Below are 22,725 nucleotides of genomic sequence, written 5' to 3' on the forward strand. Positions count from 1 at the left end.
CTGTTTAAACAATGTTTCGGTCATTGTTTTTCAATTTCTGTTTAACTTCAAGTGGTGGACCACTGTCCCACATTCTCCTGTAAAAGATTATTAACATAATTTTGAATTCACCTTCCACTTTAAGAAAGCAAGCTATCAAGGCCCCAAAACGTCCCCAAACCATGGTTCACAGTTAGCTTATTCATTCCAGACATAGCACTGCATATTTCCTCCTAAAAGTTTAGCTTTTGTCCTAATTTTGCAAATTTGAGCAATGTTTCTTATGGAGAGAAGGAGTTTCATCCATGGTGTCCTCCCATGAACACTATTCTTGATCATGGTTTTGTTTTTTTTTTTTTGTTTTTGTAGTGGTCCAGTTTAAGAGGTTTTCTGTTTTTGGCCTTTACTGCCAAACTAGGATTCTTTTCCCCTTTGACATTACACACTGGGCTGTTGCCATGATCTTGGTTGAATAACCACTCATAGAGAGAATAACATTAGGGCAGTCTGACTGGATTGATTAAACCCAGAGCCTTTAGAAATGCATTCCTAGCTTTTTCCAGCATTATGCATCTGTAGAATTCTCTTCTAAGGCCCTCTGATATTTCTTTTGCCTTCTTTTGTTCACATGATGATGTATTTCATGACAAAAAACACATCTAGTCAGTTACCAAGCTTTGTGTTTCTTTTATATGGGCAGAGCACCTCCAGTCCATACCTTTTATTGAAGTTTTCCCATTCCAGGCGGTAAATGTTTAAATGATTTATTTGATATTGCCAAGAAGTACCATTGTTGTTATGTATTAGTTTAAGTAGATTGTGTTTGTGTATTATTAAGACTCTGCTGATGACAAGACCACATTATTAAATGGTTCAGTTTTCCTTCCACCAATACTTTTTTATATTTATTTTTTCTTGTTCTTAAAGCAGCTCTTTTACTGTATATCTAGTGCCAAGATGAATGGACTTGGCTCTGTTACAGCAGTAGCATGTCAAGTTAGCTGAATTCAGTGGGTTTGAGAATATGTTAAAAGGTTGCTTCTGGAAGAGAGCACAAGACAAACCAATCAAATTCAGAGAGTCACCTGTGAATTATTTTTTCCTTAAACATTTAAATATTTATTTGTCAACAGAGGAAAACTGAAAAAATATTTAATGCTTAAATAGATATTCAAATAAATGTAGTTTCTAGAATTTTTAGCTTGAAATGATAAAGCATTTTCTTACCTTTTTTCTTTTATGTTTTCAGGTGATTGTTAAAAAAATACCTGCTCCTTGATGAACCTGTTTACTTGTAATTCTGTTTGTTCTCAATTAATGTAGAGGAATTTGGGCATTCAAATACATATGTCCCAATTATTACAGTAAAATACTAAAAACTCCAAAAAGGTTAACAATTTTATAGCCACTACTATTTAATATATGTGCATTGCAGCCCATTCCTGCTAGGACATAATCAATCTCCCATTGACCCTAAGTGATGAATTTGAAACAGGAAATGATTGAAAATGGTTTATGTTGAAGACAGTATAAGTAACTATGTTTAATTTTATACCCAGGTGGGTTAGCAGAGGAAGTGGATGAGAAGGTGCTTCATGCAGCCTTTATTCCATTTGGTGATATTGTGGATATTCAGATACCCCTGGATTATGAGACAGGTAATTTTTAAAGACTAAACACACCACATCAGCCTATAGTACAATTGAAATTTAAGTTGCCAATGCACAGAAAACTCTGCAATAACAGTAAAATAAGGAAGTCTAGGTTTTAATGAATTAGTTCCTCCTGCCTAAAGTGCTCTCCTGTGTTGAGTTTTGATCCTAACTCCGACTCTGAAAAGATAAGAATAGGACGTTGGGTTCATCATTTGTCACTTTTTATTCACACAGGTATTTTTGGTATATGCATTCTACACGTAGTTCACTATTGGTTAATTTTTTAGAGACTACACACAACATGTTTGGCTTGTTTTGTTCGTTGTGCATTTATGAACAAGCTTTAATGTATTGTATGTGATCATTTGTTACGTGGCACAAATAGTTATGTATATGCTTATGCCAAAAACTAATTCCTCCTATGCAGTACTTCTCTGTCTGCTTTAAAGTAACACAAACTAAATTGATGCTTGATTTGGAAATGAAAGGGACATGACAAATAGGTGTGCCAGTTTTATGAATGCCATGCTGAAATATTAACATCTAAATCTTTAAACATCTCTTCATAAAACCTTCCTTCAGTTAATCCCTAAAGTGTGCATTTTAAAAGCTAATATTTTCTAGGATTGTGTATCCCATTGGAACATACAAAATAGAATATCTTGTTCTCTCTTGTTAAATCTCTCTATTTAAAAGCTTCTTCTATCGACCTGTACTTTCAGGCACCATGCTGTTCTAGGTGGATCTTCTGCTTTCAGTGTCAAGTTTATTGTTGTGTGTACATATTACAATGAAACTAGTAGATGCATGTCCCTGTCAAAGTGTTGGCTGTAATACAGTATAGGCTACAGGAAAACATAAGATTATGTATATTAACAGCATATATTGACTGCAGCATATATAATCATTATGTACAATATATGCAAGCATTATATTTGTAAATATAAGTGGCTGTTGAATAACCTTACATTGGTTATGAATGCCAAAGTTCTCGTTATAAAATAGGACGGAAGAGGGAGAAAATTTACTGTGCAACATGACTGAGGTGTTTGTTTGCCTTTCTTAAAGCACCAGGTGATACATGTGTTCTGGACAGAAGGAAACTGTGTGCTGGTAATATTTTTATTCTGGCTAAAGTACCATTAGTACTCGCAACAGCAGCTCCAGAGAGAGTTTTTACCCACATGTTGTAAGGTTATTTATTAGCTGCTAAAACAAACATGGTGTTCTTGTATATGTATTTTGTATATATGCTGCTTTCGCTGTATGATGTTGCATTCATTGTGCCCTTTTTTTGATGCCACAACCATGAGCCAGCCTGAGGAAATGTTAAATTCAAAACCAGCACAAAAATGAGTGTGGGGCAAGATGTTTGAAAAACAATTAAAATCATACGCTTCGGTATAACATTTCTGCAAAATGAGTAATGAAGACCTATCTCCTGAATACTGCAGTGATATACGTACAAGCTGTTCTGTGTTGTGACTTCTATATAGATAGGTTATGTTATTTTTTTGTAGTCTTTTGTTGATTTATTATTAATGTTTTTTAGTATATTATATAATTATTGTTTGAGCACAGGCACAAAAGACAGTAATACTGTATTATATAATTATATAAATTATAATTAAATCTGTTCAGTTAATGTTATTTTGTTTATTTGTTCTTGTGCAGAAAAGCATCGTGGATTTGCATTTATTGAGTTTGAGATGGCAGAGGTAAGCAAGTGTGGTTTTTCATTTTGAAATTCTATATAATAGTGCAATTTTCATATTTGGCAGAATACACATGGGACAGGTGTATTAAAACTCTAAGTGCTCAAGGTATGTTAGATGATCCTGCTGTTTAGGGAACTGAACCTGTTCCACTAATACACTAATCCTGTAGTTGGGGGTCAGATGCGAGATAAAAGAGAATTTATTTTATTAATTCTGTGTCACTTTAGTAACTCTATAAACCTCTAATTTATATCTGATTTCATATTTTTCTTCTTTGGTTACCAAGGATGCAGCAGCTGCTATTGATAACATGGTAAGTATGTAACATCTGTATTAGAGATAAGCATATCAATATATTTACAACTGGAATATTTAAACATTGTATTGTTTAGTAAGTATGTACTATTAAGTTAAATCTCCTTACTTTTGACAGAATGAGTCAGAGCTGTTTGGTCGCACAATCCGTGTGAATGTTGCAAAGCCTATGAAGATCAAAGAGGGTTCATCAAGACCAGGTTAGTATACATGTATCACAATAGACCTTAATCTATAGCAAATTACTCAGCCTAGAGGTAGACTGACATATTTATTAAAGTGTTCATCTGTGTGTTCCAATAAATGTTATTTTCAAGCATTATGTCAATTATTGGAACATTTGTACAGTCTTTTAAAAAGTAGTACTCTGTTCAGCATACTTTCTGAATATTTTGTGTTAATTTTATTTGAAGAAAATAGAATTCCATGCAATCAAGTCAAACTTATACAACAAGTGATTTCATAGTCAAAATAAACAAAGAAAAATACATCAGGAAAAAAAAAGGCAGCTTTGAAAACAGACAAAACCTAACAACATTCAACCCCCACATGAGAGAAGGAGAGGGGAGCCAATGGCAAAAATAAATAAATAAAAAGAAGGAAGAATGTCCCTTCTTCCTGAAATACAGTGAGAGAAATAAGTAGTGAACAAGTCAACATTTTTTTAATAAATTTATTTCCAATAAGGCTGTTGACAAGGCTGTAAACATGGCACCCTCCGTGGCACGTGTGTTTGCTCGCTCCACTCCATGCCGTTTTTTGTTTTGTTTTTTGCCTTCTCTACAAGTGCACAAATGCTCTGCACTACTATTCTACAACAGACAGGCATTGCTGGACATTGCTAACTCACACAGTCCCCTGGAATTTACCAGTTTTATGCCATCTGAGCTACAGTCCATTGTTCACTCCCGCAGCCAACACCACAGCCACACACAGGAAGACCCTGTGGCACAGAGCTCAAGTGATCAAGCTGACCCTAGGAGATTGCTCCGGAGACAGTGAAGCAAGAGGGGAGGGCTCCACGCTAGGCTGAAAGCCCACACTAGCCGACCACCGCTGCCCAGCCTCTTGCTAGCCAACGTGCAGTCTCTGGAAAACAAATAGGATGAGCTAAGAGCTAGGATTACAGCGCAGCAGGAAATAATAGAGTGCTGCGCTCTAATTTTCACCGAGATCTGGCTACAGGTTCAGCTACTGACTCACTCCGTGCACCGAGGAGACTGTACCGCAGCCTCCGGTAAGGCTAAAGGGGGAGGTGTGTGTGTTTATTAACAACTCATGGTGTGGAGATGTATAGACTGTTTATAAGCACTGCTCATAAGATGGGGAGTTTTAACTGCTGAAATGCCGACCCAATTATCTACTGAGGGAATTCACTGCTGTGTTTTTGGGTGCTGTTGACATTCCCCGCAAGAACTCCACGGCAGTGCTCGGCAAACTCCATGACGTCATCAGCGCCTTAGAGACGGCTCATCACAATGCTGTTTTTATCGCAGCTGGCAACTTTAATCAGTGCAATATGCAGACTGTACTTCCTAAATACCTCCAACACGTGAAAATTCCCACCCGTGAGAAGAACACACTGGATCATGTTTACAGCAACATACGCGGTGCATACAGGGCTGTACCCCGCCCCCACTTCAGACACTTGGACCACATCTCTCTCTGTTCCTGTACCCAGCCTACAGACAAAGGCTGAAATAAACAAACCCTATTATTAACACTAGAATTACCAGAGCCTACAAGAAAACTCGTAAATCCGGCCCACCTTAAATCTGTTCGCACCTCTCCGTCAGCGTCTTTTGTCCTGTAAATGTGCTGATTAAGTCAAGCAGCCTGCTATTCCAGCCCCCACCGTCGCAGAACGTTCACTAAGTTCTCCCAGCTCATGCCTTGTTTGATTATCTGAGAGTGAACTGCTGGATTTCGTAATAAATGTTACAAAATGTAGACATAAACTGTAGAATGTGTGAAGCCTGAAGTTCAAAGATCAAATAAACACTTTCACAAAAGGTTCAAGGACGATACAACAGCTTCTGTGGCGTAGCAGTAAGATTTGCTGACTTGTAATCATGGGGCCACCACCGGTGTTTCCTTTAGAAGCAAATGCTCCCTAGTTGGTTCTTTTAAATTGCGGCATTTTAAGTAACCGAAAATATAGAGATATGATATTAAAAGGCGATATCCCTCCCATAGTGATTACAGCAGTTACAGATCACATCAGAGATATATACTTCGCTTTCTTTAATGACGATTTATGCAGTATAACAGACGAAAGGAAGCCATAGCAAGACAATATCAAGGTAGGATCTTGATCTATAAAGTCTGCCATTTTTGTCACTGCGCTGAAAGGATTTTCCGGATGGGTGACATCATCCATCCATAGGCTTCAAAGGGTTTGGCCTTGTCCAAGCCTTTTTATACAGGCTGCTCCATGTGCTGGTCCTCTCTGGTCTCCAAACAAGGACAGTAAAGACTCAACCCCACCTCCAAAAAATGCAAGAATAGCACAATACCTACACTGCAGTTTGTTCATTCTTCAAACTGCTAAAGTAATGGTTTTCTAAATGCAGCCAGGCTAGCCCCTGTGTGCCAAACTTATCCTGCACATGTAAATGAATCCTTTAAAAGTGTTTTACAGAGACAGTGACATTAACCTTAATATTATAGCAAATTTATAACAACTGGTTCGATCCTCACTGCCTCCTATATTTGCCGTTTTCAGTAGTGAGCTGCACTTATTGTTAATATTATACAGTTCACACATACATTCTGTTTGCATCTGTAACAGACCGTGTACATTTGTAGTACTGTACTTGTAAAAGTTACCTTCTTTTTTCACTTTTATTCTCTCACTCATGATCACGATACATACTACTGCCCTTGGGATCTGACGCTGTTAGTTTTTATTTGAAACTGGGAATAACTGTAGATGTGAGTAGTGTTTTGAGGCAATGGAACTGGACATTCTCTGATCTGGAGGGATAATAGCTGACACACAAACGCTGGTGAATCTGCCTTCTTCGTATCTCACCGTTACTTTATTTTTTTTATTCAATTTTATTGAGTGTTTCTGCTCACGCAGAATTAGTATGCAGATGTAGGTATATATGATATTTTGAAGAAATCATTTTATGACCTGAATAGTACCAATCAGAAAACCTCATCACACTAATGCAATATTAGTTGAAAACGAACAGCGTCAGATCGGTTGTGAATTTATGCAGGCGCTGTTACTTAGAGTCAGATCAGGGTGGGGTGTTAGAGCGTGATTGAGAGAATAAAACTGAAAAAAGCTAATTTTTTACAAATACCATAAATTTATACCCAATGTCCCATATATTTGTCTCTTTCTTTCTTTCTTTCTTTTCTCTGTGCTGTGTCGACATCATGCACCAGAAGGCGTGAGCTTTTTCAGTGCAGCAGGATCAACGCATATGTACTGTGCACGGCATGCACGGGGCCACTGTGAAAAGAGCAGTGTTCATGGCTCATATTGCAGAGAAACTTCGTTGTTGCATCTTACTAGGAAAGGCGATGGAAAAAGAAGAGGATGCAACATCGACAAGCTTCTGTTCTAAGACCACCGCTTCCTCAGGAAAGTAAACTGAGTCAGTGTCAAGTACCCTTTCAATGTAATAGAAACCACAGCATAGAGAAAAGTGTACGCATTTCAGCATGGAGAAAAAAAAAAGAGACAAATACAGTATATAGGACATTGGGTATAAATTTATGGTAGTTGTAAAGTTAGCTTTTTTCAGTTTTATTCTCTCAATCAGGATCACGCTCGTAACACACCCCAGAAACCCCAACCCTTCCCCCGTCTCTCCTGATTTAACTCTAAGTAACAGCGCCAGTGTAAATTCACACCCGATCTGACGCTGCAATGATCATAAAATGATTTCTTCAAAATCTAATATAATAATCATTTGGATCTTGATCTTTGTTTGTCCATAAATTAATTAGAAGAAGAAGCACTAGATGGCAATAGAGAGAGACAGCTAAAACATAGGCATTGCATTAAGAATCTCCTCCAGGCTTATACTCCTGAAGACTGTAGTACTCCAGTCACACCTCAAAACACAGACATTCAAACTAAACAAATTTTTGTGCTTTAAATTAACTAAAGAGATCTTCATTTAGATCTTGATCTTTGTTTGTCCGCGAATTCCATGCATGCGTAGACCACCTTCCAGTTTAGTATGTTGTTGTTACTCATGGATGTCAATAATGTGCCGGAATAATGAAAGGGGTGGTGGACAGTGTTACGCTGGTTAGCTCCTGAGGCCTGGTTAGAGAATGAGATTGCCGAAGATAAAAGGTACGTGCCTGTGCAACATATGAATGAAAGAAAGACAGTGGGTAAAATGAATGACAACGTAACAGCACATTCCGGAAATTATTATTGCTATGTTGTAGCCGGCGAGTGCTGCGCATCTCACAATTGTACCATGGCTTGCTCACATGTCAGTGAAGTGATCCCTATTTATGCTTTAAAGAGCCTGGATACCTATGTGTCCCCCTTTTATAACCATTGCTCCGTGTATATTTCCTTACTCTTTGGATTGCCACAAAGCAACCTGCGAGATTGGAGAAAGGTTGAGAAGACATCGTGAGAGGAAACGATAGCGTCGTGAAAACAAGACGGACTGTGAACAGACAGAAGCAGAAATGATCCTACACCACCACATAATTACTATTCGGACCGTGATTCCGAGTAGGACGTTCCTATCGAATCAATGTCCAAGGGTTTTCTTTTGTAATTTTGTTTCCCTTATAAAAAAAATCATAATGCTATGCGACGAAGGGCCCAGTTCATGACTGGCAGCCGCGTTTAATCAGGGAGCCCTTCACAGACAACTTTAACACGCGCAATGTAGTTGGGCGCACATGGCTAGTATCATATATACCTACATCTGTGATGAAGTTTTCTCGTAGGCTCTGGTAATTCTAGTGTTAAGCAAGTTAAACTTTGGACCCCAGAGACTGAGTGCACCCTGCCGGACTGTTTTGCTCGGGCAGACTGGGATGTGTTTAGGGTTGCAGCTGTTCTGGAGGACTCTTCTATCAGCATACAGGACTGTGCTGTGTACATGACTGGGTACATTAGCACCTGCATTGACAACATCGTGCCCGCAACACCAGTTGGGAAGTTCCCCAACCAGAAGCCCTGGATAAAACGGTACGCCACATGCTGCGTGCCTGCTTTCTTGCATTTAGATTAGGCACTGAGACGGAGTACAAAGCTGCGAAACACGGACTAGGAAAAGCCATCACAGCAGCCAAGAGGCAGTTCGGAGTGAAGCTGCAGGGATTCTATTCTACTGCTGACTCTGGAAGTATGTGGCAGGACCTACAGCACATCAGAGACTATAGGACCACCACTAGAGCAATATCCGCTCCACAGACAGTCTTCCGGATGATCTCAACACTTTCTACACCCGCTTTGAGACATCTAGCAACAGCACAGAGTGGAGGCACACACACACCTGGACCACCCAACCCCCTTCCCCTCCCCCAATGGTCTCTTTAGGTCAGGTACACAAAACACCTTACGGGGGAAGATCAACCCCCGTAAGGCAGCTGGACCAGGTAACATCCCTGGGCGTGCTATCCAAGCATGTGCCAACAAGCTGCCTGATGTTCTTTCTTCCATCTTCAACCTTTCCCTCAGTCAGAGCATCGTTCCGTCCTGTTTTAAAACTATGATCATCGTCCATCTTGCTAAAAACTCCACCCACCTGCCTGAATGATTACATGACGGTAGCACTCACTCCAATCATCATGAAGTATTTTGAAAGAGTGGCGCTGGCCCACATTCGGAACAGCATACGGACACTCTAGATCCTCTGCAGTATGCCTGCCGGCACAACAGGTCCACCTCAGATGCCATCGCGCCCGCACTACATTATTCCCTCTCCCATCTGTAGAACGAAGACTCCTACATCGGGATGCTCTTTGTTGACTACAGCTCCTCCTTTAATACGGTTATCCCCCATAAACTCACCCATAAACTGTCTACACTTGGCCTGCTCCCCACCCTCTGTGACTGGCTCCTAGACTTTCTAACTGGCAGTCCCCAGGCTGTCAAGATTGGCAATATGATTTCAGCCACCATTATCACAAACACAAGAACCCCACAGGGATACATCCTAAGCCCCATCCTTTACACACTGTTCACCCACGGCTGTGTCGCCTCCCACAAAGATAACATCCTAAAGTTCGCAGACGACTCTGTAGTGATGGGACGCATCACTGGTGGCGATGAGGTGCCTCCCTACAGGAGGGAGGTGGACAGTCTGGTGTCATGGTGTGTGGACAGCAACCTCACCCTCAACACAGACAAGATGAAGGAGATGATAGTGGACATGATGGAGAGGAGGCCTCACCGGCCACTGTTTGTCCGAGGGCTTGAAGTGGAGAAGGTGAGCAGCATTAAATACCTGGGCGTCTGTATTAGTGAGGACCTCATTTGGACACTTAACACCACACAGCTGGTCAAGAGGGTTCAACAGCGGGTGTTTTTTTTCTGAGGAGGCTGAGGAAGTTTGGTATGTCGACTAAGATTCTCGGCAACTTTTAAAGCTGCATTGTTGAGAGCATCTTGACCAGCTGCATCACCGTGTGGTACGGCAACTCTACTGCTATGGACCGCAAACGCCTGCAAAGAGTTGTAAAGACTGCTGAGATCACCAGGACCCCACTGCCCTCTCTGCAGAGCATCTACAACTGTAGAGTCCAAAGGAGAACTGTCTCGATCCTCAGGGACCCCACCCACCTCCAACACAAACTGTTCATTCTTCTACCCTCCGGCAGGAGGTATAGAAGTATGAAATGCAGGACTTTCAGGCTAAAGAATTCATTCTTTCCCAAGGCATTAGACTCCTAAATAACTGACTGGAGTTTATAACCATGGTTCACCTCATTCTGTCTACCTCACACAACTGTATTAGACTTGTCCATCACACACCTACCTGCACAATTGCACTTAATACTTCTATTCTGGTTTTATACTTTATGCTGCCTCTGTTACTTATTATCTATCTGCTACTTATTATTTGTTTCTTTATACGTTGGTTTTGGCATTTAGTGTGGACAGCAAAGAAAGAATGTCATTGTACAGGGAAATGTTTCCTTACTGTGCGCATGAGAAACTTTGAACTTGAACACATGAAATTTTAATCAAAAACTGGTATTAACCCAAGAAATCCACCGATATAAAGAATTCACAAAATTTAAAAGCCATAAATAAAGGTATGTGTAATAAAGGGGAATGACACAAGGAAAAAGTATTGAACCCACTAAGAAAAAGCAGTACACCAAGACAAGGAGCCAGTTGAAATTTGTAAGTAGTCAGAAAGTAATTTGACCTCATTTTTGTGCAAAATTATATCAGCTGGGTTAGTACATATTGATGGGTTATTAAAAAGGTGTTTTGCTACCAGGGTGTCACACAAGAAGCATCTCATGATGGGTAAAAGCAAAGAGTTTTTCCAAGACCTTTGCAACCTGATTGTTGCAAACCATATCAATGGAACTGGTTACAGATGTATTTCAAAATTTCTGAATCTTCCAGTAAGTACTATTGGGGCCATTATCCATAAGTGGAAGGAACATAAACCTGCCATGCACAGGAGCTCCTTGCAAGATTTCGAACCAGGGAGTCCGAAGAGTAGCCCAAGAGCCAATGACCACCCAGAGAGATCTCCAGAAAGACTTACAATACAGTTTACAATACAGTTTATTTTTGTATAGCCCAAAATCACACAGGAAGTGCCGCAATGGGCTTTAACAGGCCCTGCCTTTTGACAGCCCCCCAGCCTTGACTCTCTGAGAAGACAAGGAAAAACTCCCAATAAAACCTTGTAGGGAAAAATGGAAGAAACCTCGGGAAAGGCAGTTCAAAGAGAGACCCCTTTCCAGGTAGGTTGGGCGTGCAGTGGGTGTCAAAAGTAGGGGGTCAATACAATACAATATACACAACAGAACAATTCCTTAAGACAGCATAATAATAAAAATTTTAGAATTACGGTTTAACAGTAGATGATATGACATAATTAGGTTTGGATATTTTTAGAGTCCTGGAGACCTCATCCATCTAGCTGCATCTCCATTTGGCCATGCCACGGCTGAAACGTTGCTCCGATGAAAGGACCCCTCTTTCCCATGATTCCTGTGATCCTCCATCATGGATGACTTTACCATAGGCAGGCAAACAACTTGGCAGGTGGGCCGTGGCACCAATGGCCACATTTGGGTACCGAAAAGAAACAGAATAGGTGAGGGTTAGTATTCAAATATAATTATCATGTTACTTATGTTATAGTGCTAATGACTAACAACAGAGATGCAGTATGTACAGTTAATCAGCAGCTCTAGTCAGGATATGCTAAACTGAAGTAGTGAGTCTTCAGCCGGGATTTAAAGGCTGAGACCGAGGGGCATCTCTTATGGAAGCAGGAAGACCATTCCACAGTTTAGGGGCCCTGTAACTAAAAGCTCGACCTCCCACTGTTATTTTATTAATCCTTGGAATCCTAAGCAGACCGGCATCTTGAGATCTTAATGTGCTCAGGTTTGTAAGTCATGATAAGTTCAGACAAGTAAGCGGACCTTGGCCATTTAATGCTTTATATGTTAAAAGGAGGATTTTGAAATCTGCCCTAAACTTAACTGGGAGCCAGTGTAAAGATTTAAGAACTGGGGTTATGTGTTCATATTTTCTTGTTCTTGTAATAATTCTTGCAGCGCATTTTGGATTAACTGAAGGCTGTATAGAGAACAGTTTGAACAGCCAGTGAACACCGCATTGCAGTAGTCAATCCTACTAGAGATAAATGCATGAATTAATTTCTCACAATCCTGTTTATTTAGAAAGCCTTAATTTCCTAATATTTTTAAGATGGAAAAACATGTTTTGGACGACTTTGTAATATGCTTTAAATGACATGCTAGAGTCAAAGATAACTCCTAGATTGCGGGCTGATTCAGTAAAATTAATTGGGATTCCAACTGAGTTAAATGACGACAAAATATTGCTGTGATCAGCGTCATTCCCTCCAACAATTAACATCTCTGTTTTATCTGTATTTAAAGACAAGTAGTTCTCATTCATCCATTCCTTTAATTCACTAACACAACTAATTAAAGACAACATCGGAGAAACTTCATTTGATTTAAATGAAAGGTATAACTGGGTGTCATCTGCATACGAGTGAAAATTAACATTATGTTTCCTAATGAGAGATCCCAGTGGAAGCATGTAAAGTGAAAACAGTAAAGGTCCCAGTACTGAGCCCTGCGGAGCAACATATTGAACTTCTGTGTATAATGATGGAGTACTGTCTGCACATTTCTGTACATACTGGAATCGATTTGATAAATAAGAACTGAACCAAGCGAGCACGGGCCTGTAAGCCCAACATCGCTTTCTAGCCTGTGCAGTAAAATAGAATGGTCAATGGTGTCAAATGCTGCACTTAAGTCCAACAACATAATTACAGTGGAATTTCCTTCATCAGAGGATATCAGAATGTCATTTACAACCCGTGTTAGTGCCGTTTCTGTACTATGACCAGTGCGAAAGCCAGACTGGAATTTCTCAAATAAATTGTAATGCGTAAGGTGTGACTGAAGCTGACTGGCGACTACTTTTCTAGTATTTTAGAGAGAAATGGTAAATTTGAAATAGGCCTATAGTTATTTAGTATGTGTGGGTCTAGGTCTGACTTTTTAAGTAAAGGTTTAATGACTGACACTTTTAGTGCATCAGGTACTGTGCCATGCAGTAATGAACTATTGATAATGGTTAGAATAGGCTGCAAGAACATCCATTGCACTTTTACTAGTTTTGTTGGCACTGGATCTAGGGAACAAGTAGTGGGCTTCATTTTAGTAATTAAAGTTAAGACTTCCTGGTGAGTTACAGGATTAAAATTATTAAAGTGCTGAATGCAATGTGGACAGGGTCTGCTAAGCTAGTATTTGGTTTGTACTGTGATGCTGAGATCTGGGATCTTATATTTTTAATTTTCTCATTGAAGAAGTTCATAAAGTCTGTACTGCTAATATCTGTTGGTATTTTGCACTGTTGATCTGAATTCCCATTTGTTAATTTAGCCACTGCTCTAAAAAGTACCCTAGGATTTTTATTATTGCTATCTATTAATGTAGAATAGTATTCTGAGCGAGCTTTAAAGAGGGCCTTTTATATTTATTACACTCTCTGTCCATGCAATTTGAAAGACATGTAGCTTTGTTGTTCTCCATCTGCTCCAGTTTTCGACACTCTAATTTAAGAGCTCGAGTATTTTCATTAAACCAGGGAGAGTTTCTATGTGCTTTGATCACTTTTGTCTTTAGGGGAGCCACTGTGTCCAGAGCATCTCTCAAGGTCACATTATAATGTGATATTAGCTGATCTAAATTGTTTTCCACGTTTACATTTGATGTTAACTGATCTAAATGGTTTTCCACAATTACACTCGACTTACTCAAGGTATCTATAAATTTTGAAGCAGAATTACAATCTAGATGTCGCACTGTCTTTGTTTTAATCTGCGAGTGCTGGCATGGGCAGAACTAAATCAAACGTAATTAAGAAGTGATCGGAAATAACTACATTTAATGGAGTAATATTTAAATTTTGAATTTCAACTTTGTAAGTTATAATTAAATCTAATGTATGGTTATGATTATGAGTTGGACCTTTGACAATCTGACAAAATCCTACTGAATTTAACAAATAAGTAAAACATTTGCTAAAAGTGTCAGTTTCCACATCAATGTGAACATTAAAATCCCCATCAGAACTACGTGATCATAATTTATAGCCAAATCAGACAGAAGGTTGCTAAATTCAGTCATGAACAATGAATATGGCCCTGGTGGTCTGTAGACTAGCACTATAATTGTGTTGGAATCTGTTTTAATATTTAAAATGAATGCCTCAAAGGATGTAAAGTTGCCTAAATTTTTAGGAGTGATTTGCATTTTGTTACAATGAATTATTCCAAGGCCTCCTCCTCGACCAGAATCTCTAGACTTATGAAGGAACGAGTATCCATCTGGTGACGCCTCAGCTAGGGAACAGTGTCACATTTACTAAGCCAGGTTTCAGTAAGAAGACACAGATCAGATTTTGTACTTAATATTATATCATTTACCAAAACAGCTTTAGTGCCAAGAGAGCGAATGTTCAATAAACAGCATTTAAAACTGCATGGTTCTTTCTGAACTGCTGATATATTTTTGTTTTAATTTGAATTAAATTTCTATTACAGATGCCCCTGGTGGAGTGTCTGGTTTTATCCCTTGGTCTAATTATACACCTTATTTTTGGTTATCAATTAATTTATGGTTTGTTTCAAGACTAAATTTACTGGATGCCCCACAACAGGGATTATGGGTAACAGCTTCAGGAAAATAACAGGTGGGATAAACAACAGCCTGTGATTTAAGATCACATGACTGCGGCCTGGATGGTGCTCTAATCAGTCAACCAGGCAGTTTTGCTGCCATATTTTGGGATAATACATAAGATCCCTCCAGTTAGGATGAAGACCATCTCTTCTGAAAAATCCAGGCCTTTCCCAAAAATCATCCCAATTGTTCACAAATGCTATGCTTTTATTTGCACACCAGGTTTCTAGCCAGCAGTGAAAGGAATGCAATCTGCTATAAATCACATCCCTCTATACAATCTTGGTAAGGGACCAGATACAATTAAATTCCGACATTTTGTTTTAGCTTTGGTGCATAGAGAGATGAAGTTCGCTTTAATACCTCAGATTGCTGTAAATAAATATCATTAGTGCCGACATGCAGCAATAAGGTAGATACTTCATCGTCGGCAACACGGTCCAATGCGCCTTTATGCCAGAAATCTTGGCCCCTGCAAGGCACTTAACATTAACTGCTGGTTTAACATAGTTTGGAATTCTAACATTCCGCACTATGGAATCGCCAATTATGAGCACTTTATTATTCTCAGTTTCCACAGGCGCGCTGCGGAGAGCTGAGAACCTGTTCTGGGTCCGAATTGGTGACCTGGGTGCTGGGGGACTAAATTTTGGATTCTTAGACCCCCGTCTTACTGTTACCCACTCGCCCTGTGGCTGAATTGGTGCTGCTGATTTCGCCGCACTGACTACAGTGGGACCTGGAGAGACTGAAGCCGAATCAGAAGTAGCCGAATTGTCTAAACAAACCGAGTCGATCCAATTTTCGGTTTGCCTAATCGCTATCAGATTCCTAACGCGGTCCTCCAATTCGCGTATTTTCCCGACCAACTCTAAATTAACTAAACATTTTTGGCAGGTGAAGCTATCTGCACTGTCGGCCGGAAAACCTGAGCTGTACATACTGCAGGACACACAACATATAAACGTGCCCTCGATGGGCAGAGAGCAGATAGAACTTACATTAAATGTTGAAGTCATCTTTGCCGTTTTTATAGGTGCTTCTGCGCTTTCCGTGTTCAGCTGAATCACCGTCGCTTTAAGTTTCCACCACCCGCTAAGCGATCGACTTTAATTTCTCACTGCCGGTTATTTCTACTGGTCAGCTGTCGGCTTTACCTCAGGTGAACTTGCTCGTGTGCTTTCGAAGGGCTACGTGCCTGTGGGAGACGCCGCCGCTCTCTGCTTCCGCTCGCTGATCCGCTCTCTTGGAGGCAGCAGGTACAATTATTACAAAGAAAACAACAGACAAAGCACTCCACTGGCACAGCCTTTATGCTCACCCTGCAAGACTCCATTACTGAAGAAAAGGCACACTGAAGCTCGTTTAAAGTTTGCTACGTGACATTTGGACAGGCCTATGAAATACTAGGAGAATTTAGTCTGGTCAGAAGAGACCAAAGTTGAACTTTTTGGCTGTCAGGTTTGGGGGAGAAATGACACTGCACATCACCTGAACACTAAATCAACAGTCAAGTTTTGAGGTGGAAGCATCATGGTATGGGATTGTTTCTCATCTCATTTTACTGTCAGACTTCATGTAATTGAAGGAACAAGGAATTGGGTCCACGTACCAAAAGATTATTAAAATTAATCTGCTGTCTTCCACAAGGATGATGAGGATGAGATGTGGGTGGACCTTCCGGCAAGACAGGTCCAAAACATACAGCAAACGAAACTGTTAATTGGTTTCAGAGGAAAAAAAAAAGAATTTGTTAGAATAATCCAGTCAGTCACCTGACTTAAATCAAATTGAACATTTGTGGAAGGAACTAAAGAATCAGGGTTCACAAGAGGACCCATCCAGAATCTTCAAGATTTAACAACAGTCACTTTAGAAGGGGTCAAAATCACACCTGAGAACTGCAGGCGATTGGTTTCTTCATACAGGAAGTGTCTTGAAGCTGTCATTACAAACAAAGGCTTCTCCACTAAGTATTAAATTAATGTGTTCAATACTTTTTCCCTGTGTAATTCCACTTTATTACACATACATTTATTCACAGCCTTTTTAGTGTTATGAATTCTTTAGATCTGTGGATTTCTTGAGTTAATACCAATGTCTGGTGAGAGTTTCACGTGAATAGTCTCTTTGGACATATACAGTATTTACTGAAAAAAAGTTAACGCATTCAGTATGTATTTTTCCCCCACTGCAAAGGCTTATTCTAAAATTTTATTAATTAGAACTTGCCATATAAAAAAGTTTTAAATAGATCCTCTGAGTGAGAATTTAATTTTAAATTTTTCAGATTTCTAATAGTATAAAACATCAGTTACCCACTGACTTATAAAATGAGGGTTACGATTTTTCCAGTTGAGCAAGATAAGTCTACATGCTAGTAGTGTGATATAGGCAATTACAGTCAATTTGTCCTTCTCCACTTTAAGCTAGTCTGGGAGTACACCAAACACAGCTGTTAATGGGTGATTATGACACCAAGACTGTCTGATAGGCATTCAGAGATTTTTGTCCAAAATGATGCACTTCCAAACCATGTGGCCCAGTGAGGCTGAAGCTAGATTGCAACACTCCCAGGTTTGATCTTGCCCTGGATACATTTTAGACAATTTTAAATGTGATCAATGAAAGATTTTAAGTTGAATAATTGAATGCTTTGCATATGTGGAGCTGGAGTGTATACTATGCATGGCTGCCTTCCAGTCTTTTTTTCTGAGATATATAAATGAAAGATCCTTTCCCCACCATACCCTAGGAAGAGACTTTAAGATGTTGTTTTTTTTATATATTATTGAGATGCTGTCTGACTCTGCAAGACTTAATAGTATTAAGATTATCTGGAATTAAAATGGATGTAAGTTGTGAAAAATTGGGTAGGTTCCTTTTAGCAAAATTTCTTATTTGAAAGTAGTGGAAAATTGTGTTTCTGGAAAGTTACATTTGAAGCTCAATTGTTAACAAGATACAAAAATATTATCTGTACTGTATACAATTCTTTTAAGTGTTTTAATCCCAGACATTTTCCAAAGAATATTGTGTAGGTTTGAGGGGGCTGAAAATGGTGATTATCATGTAGAGGTGCAACCGATAAAGGCTTCTCTTGCCTTGAAGTGCATCCCACATTGCTTCCATATTCTGGATGGATTGGATTATGAATCATTGGCATGATCATTTGTGTTTACTGGGGGACAGAACAGAGCATATGAAGAAGTACAGCATTTTATTTTGATTGCAGACCACACTTGTGTATATTCATTAATCTGTGTCAATTTCCAGGTCTTTATTGCTTGTATATTTGTTATCCAGTAATAAAATTGAATGTTAGGTAATCCTATGCCACCTTCTGCTTTAGGTGTTTTGTAGAGTTGCCTTTTGAAGGCGCAGACGTCTTGAATTGCAAATAAATGAGCTTATAATTGAGTCTGATTTCTTAAAGAATAATTAGTTAATTTATATAGGGTTGCTCTGAAGTAGAAAGTGAAGCTTGGAAAGGATGTTAATCTTGACAGTATTGTTTCTCCCTGCTAATGTGAGATGGAGGGTAGACCATCTTTTCACATCTTGATTTTTTTTCCATGCTGATAGCAAAATTGTGTTGGAAAAAGAGCTTTATATTTACTTTTGATGTTTACCCCTAGACAGTTAAGCTGTTCTGTAAAATAAAAAGATAGATGTCCAGTCTAGAGAGTGTGCTAGAGAGTTCACTGGAAAAAGCACACTTTTATTCAGATTCATTTTGAGCTTTTGAAATTCTGCTGGTGCATTAACACTAGAATCCTTGAAGTTTTTATTATTGGATTTATTAAAGGCAGATGCTTAACTTCAAACTTTCAGCATCTCCTTAATGTAATGTATTCACATATAAAATCTAACATAACCAGAGATCTTATTTCTTTAGAGGCAGAAAAAAAAAAAAAAAACTTTTTTTCCCCTATTGACCTCCTGACATATGGCAAGAAGCTTGTGTTTTTTGCAGAGTTGTGGGTTAGCAGAATGCTAGAATCCAAGAAAAAAAACTGAATAAAAATTTTTCAAATAACATGTTGATTTGAATATCCGTGTGCGAGGAAAAGTGAAATCCACTATAGACATTGTGTTGTCTGTTTGCTCAACAAGACCCCAAGAAGAAATGATTGAACTGGGTTTGTATGTCTACTTTTATTCCTTCAGTACTAACATTTAACAAGTACCATTAATTTACACAGGATGTTACAGGCTGACATCAAATATATGTTTTTATTGTATGACAAGAATAATAATAATAGCTGTTCACTACTCAAAGCAGTTAAATGCAGGAACAATGTGAGATTCAAACCTTTTATCTTGAGGCTGCCAAGCCGTAGCTTTTCCAATGCACCATCTGCTTAGATGGAGCAGCATTACCACTGTGACAACTGTTTGAAAATGAAATGTGCCCACACACGTATGTGAACATCTTTTACTTTGTAACTGGCTGATAGCTTGGGCTTCAATAACATGTCAGTTGAGCAATTTCTTTTTCTTCGGTTTTATCCTTCAATAAAATGTTACACCTTTTGTGAAAGTGTTTCTTGGACATTTGGGCTTCATTCTTCACACATTTTACACTTCATGTCAACATTATATCGTTATTACTATGAAAACTACATATGAAAATGTTTTGTTTTAGCTGTGTGTTCAGCATTTGTTGCATCACATTTCCTCTGTCATTCTATATGTACACAGATCATTGTAGACACAGAACACACATGAAATGTTTGTATTTCAAATCACGGTATTTTATTACCTATACAATTCCTTACAAATGCATCACCAGATAAACAGCACAGACTTTAGCGGCAGCAGGGTGATGCCTTGATCTGACTGAATGGGGTTGTTTTGCAGGGGCGAAGGGTGTAGCAGGCTGCATTCTGCTAATCTACACATTTGAAAAACAAAAGAGGGCTATTTTAGCACAGTAACAGGGAGCTAAGAGGATGTCAGGGAGAACAAAAAAAAGGCATTTTTTTTTGTTTCTGCATCCAAAGAAATAAGATCTCTGGTTATGTTATGTGATTCAATGGGTTAAAACAAACGGCAAAAGTTTGAAGTTAAGTGTCTGCCTTTAATAAATGCGATGTGGTCTTGGGATAGGAGGAAGGAAGCATTTTCTCAATCCTTCTACCTAGACCTTTGTAGAATAACTTCCCATTATTATTTAAAGGTGAAACTTGTATAATGAACATAGTAATAAGTTCTTATTTCTCTCTACGGTAATACGGTAATTAATGCTTGGTGAAAAGTTTCAGGTAGAATTTTGTTGTGTCTAGCTTCTTTAAATGTTGCTAATAATAATAATGGAGCTAACTTGGTTGAAAATGTTTTATAAAATTCCACTGGGTAGCCATCAGGGCTTGTGTCTTAGATTGTATTGTGTCTTGTATTCTATAAACTGAGTACTCCGTAAATGTGTGAGTTATAAATATGGTAAATATGGTCAAAGATTTTATCTCCATTTGCATCTGTAAATTCTGTTATTGCATTGCGTACTAGGTAAGATCATATTAGCATTTCTCTCTGTGTTCATAGTAATGATGTCATGATTTAAACATGAGCTGTTCTGTTTCTTTTGTTGTCAAGAGGTTAAATTCTGATGGTAGATTCCGTGTTTTCCAATAAAGTGCCTCATGTGGTGACTTGACGTAGTGTTGATCTATTCTGGAAATCTCTCTGATTAAGTTGTTACTCCTGCAGAGACTGCTGAAGATGCATTTGTCTCTAAAAAAATAGTTTGGAGGTGAATCCAGAAAAGTTCACATCTGTGTGATAGTAATTCCAAGATCAGATGGTCATTTAGAGATAAGGAAACATTGTACTTAGAAAATTTGATAGTAAGAAATAACTTATTAGCGATAAATAATGAATTCTTGAGTAACTGTTATGTACTGCTGAGAAGACTACCGCTGTAGTTGATGCACTGTCTGGATTTAAAACACAGTGCAAGTCTCAAGCCCTTATAATTTGTATGTGTGTTATTGATTCAAATACATTTTGGATACAATCTCTATTATCCACATTAGGTGCATAAATATTTATCAAAATTACATTTGAATAAATACTCCTCACTATGCCATCGTTCCCTTTAGCTTCAGATACTGTATTGACCTTCCCACAGGAGGCTCTGAGGCTAGTGATCTGCACCAGCAATCAGAAGGTTGCCAGTTCAAAACCCCATAAAAGCCGGAAATGACTCTACTCCATTGAGCCCTTGAGCAAGGCCCTTAATCTGCAATTGCTTTATCCTGGTATGACGTTAATGTGCATTCAGCCCTGCAAGCAGGTCCTCCAACTTGCAGGAAAAACGTGGGAATTAGTGAGAGGACTGGCACTCCAGCTTGCATTGTTTCAGTGTGGTGCTGAGGTGTCAACTGCTGCACTCGGGTCCCAATCCAGGAGGTTTGTCATGTGGTGGGTGCAGCAACACGCTATTCCAACACTTCCCACGCTTCTAGTTTTGTTTGTATAGCTGGAGTGAAAAATGTAGCTGATCCAATCTCTTTGCATTCAAAACTGGACCTTACTTGTTAAGTGAGTATCCTGCAAAAATACTATCTTAGCATTTAGACCTGTTAGTGGGCGAGTACTTTTTTCTTTTTAGATCGTGATTGATACCTTTGACATTCCAGCTTACAAAGTTCACTGTTTGATCAGAGACACTGTTTCTGAACATTTGAGGACATTTTATAATCTTCAGTAAAAGTAGAGTGGTGTTTCATAAATTGGCTTAAACTTTGATTTAATATTATTATGGCTAAGGAGCTTATTGTTATGCTGCCATTTGCAGTTGTGGGGGCAAAATGGATGGATAAAAACTAATCTGCTCAATTTCTCTTCCCTCCCCCTAACCCTCCCAGTTTTTGAATCCCCCAAGTGAGGCTAGACCCCACATGACAGAATCCCAGTTTTATGAAATGCCAAGAGACAAAACAAAACAAAATTGAATTAAATTGAGATATCTTATGATAGTAGTCCAGATACAGTAAACCTAGGGTGTGATGTTAAACTGTCTCCTGAAAAAAGAGGATTTTTTTTTTTAGTCTAATAACACTTTCAGTTGCTATAGTTACTTAATTGTTATCCAAATACAGATATATTTAACAGAATAAACTTCAATATAGTAACTGAAAAAGTGCCCCAAAAGAAATTAGATGGCAAATGTTACATTAAAGATAAGCTCTGTTGCAAGCAATATCTTCATTGCATTACCAAGACATGATATGATTCATGTTCATATTTTAAAGGATGGTGGGATTAGTCTATTTAGATTTTTTTTTCTTCTTCTTTGGGAGAACTGACCATCATTGACTTTTACTTTCTGTGTAACTGGAAACGAGGCTAAATCTGATGTCAACTTTGTGTATGCACTGTTTAAGGCTGTAGAATGTAGCTCGTTTGCCAGCTGTTGATTGAAGGAGAAAAATCTGAGTAAATACAAATGATTGTTTTCAAATATAATCTGTTTCTGCTTGAGAATCAACATTAATTTTTTAAACCCATAATTTGTTGAATTTGACAATCTGTCTGTAAGGCATTTGATCTACTAATCTTTAATTCTTAATCTTTAGTGTTAATCTACTAAAATCTTTTTCTCTTTCTGAAAATAGTTAATGTTGTGGTGA

General features: G+C 38.7%; 1 protein-coding gene across 4 annotated transcripts in view; it reads left to right on the forward strand.

The window, feature by feature from the left end:
- Window positions 1-22,725, forward strand: part of ppie (peptidylprolyl isomerase E (cyclophilin E)) — a 41,086-nt gene that overhangs the window by 4,751 nt on the left and 13,610 nt on the right. For all 4 annotated transcript variants that reach the window (XR_005631078.1, XR_005631079.1, XM_039740096.1 and 1 more), the window contains exons 2-5: window positions 1,539-1,637; window positions 3,309-3,352; window positions 3,639-3,665; window positions 3,786-3,867. Coding sequence is in view for 2 of the 4 variants with exons in the window: in XM_039740096.1 (XP_039596030.1) it covers window positions 1,539-1,637; window positions 3,309-3,352; window positions 3,639-3,665; window positions 3,786-3,867 (252 nt within the window). In the remaining 2 variants the exon portion in view is untranslated. The remainder of the gene's footprint in view (window positions 1-1,538; window positions 1,638-3,308; window positions 3,353-3,638; window positions 3,666-3,785; window positions 3,868-22,725) is intronic.

The sequence above is a fragment of the Polypterus senegalus genome, chromosome 17 (assembly GCF_016835505.1).
Source record: "Polypterus senegalus isolate Bchr_013 chromosome 17, ASM1683550v1, whole genome shotgun sequence".
Lineage (NCBI taxonomy): Eukaryota > Metazoa > Chordata > Cladistia > Polypteriformes > Polypteridae > Polypterus > Polypterus senegalus.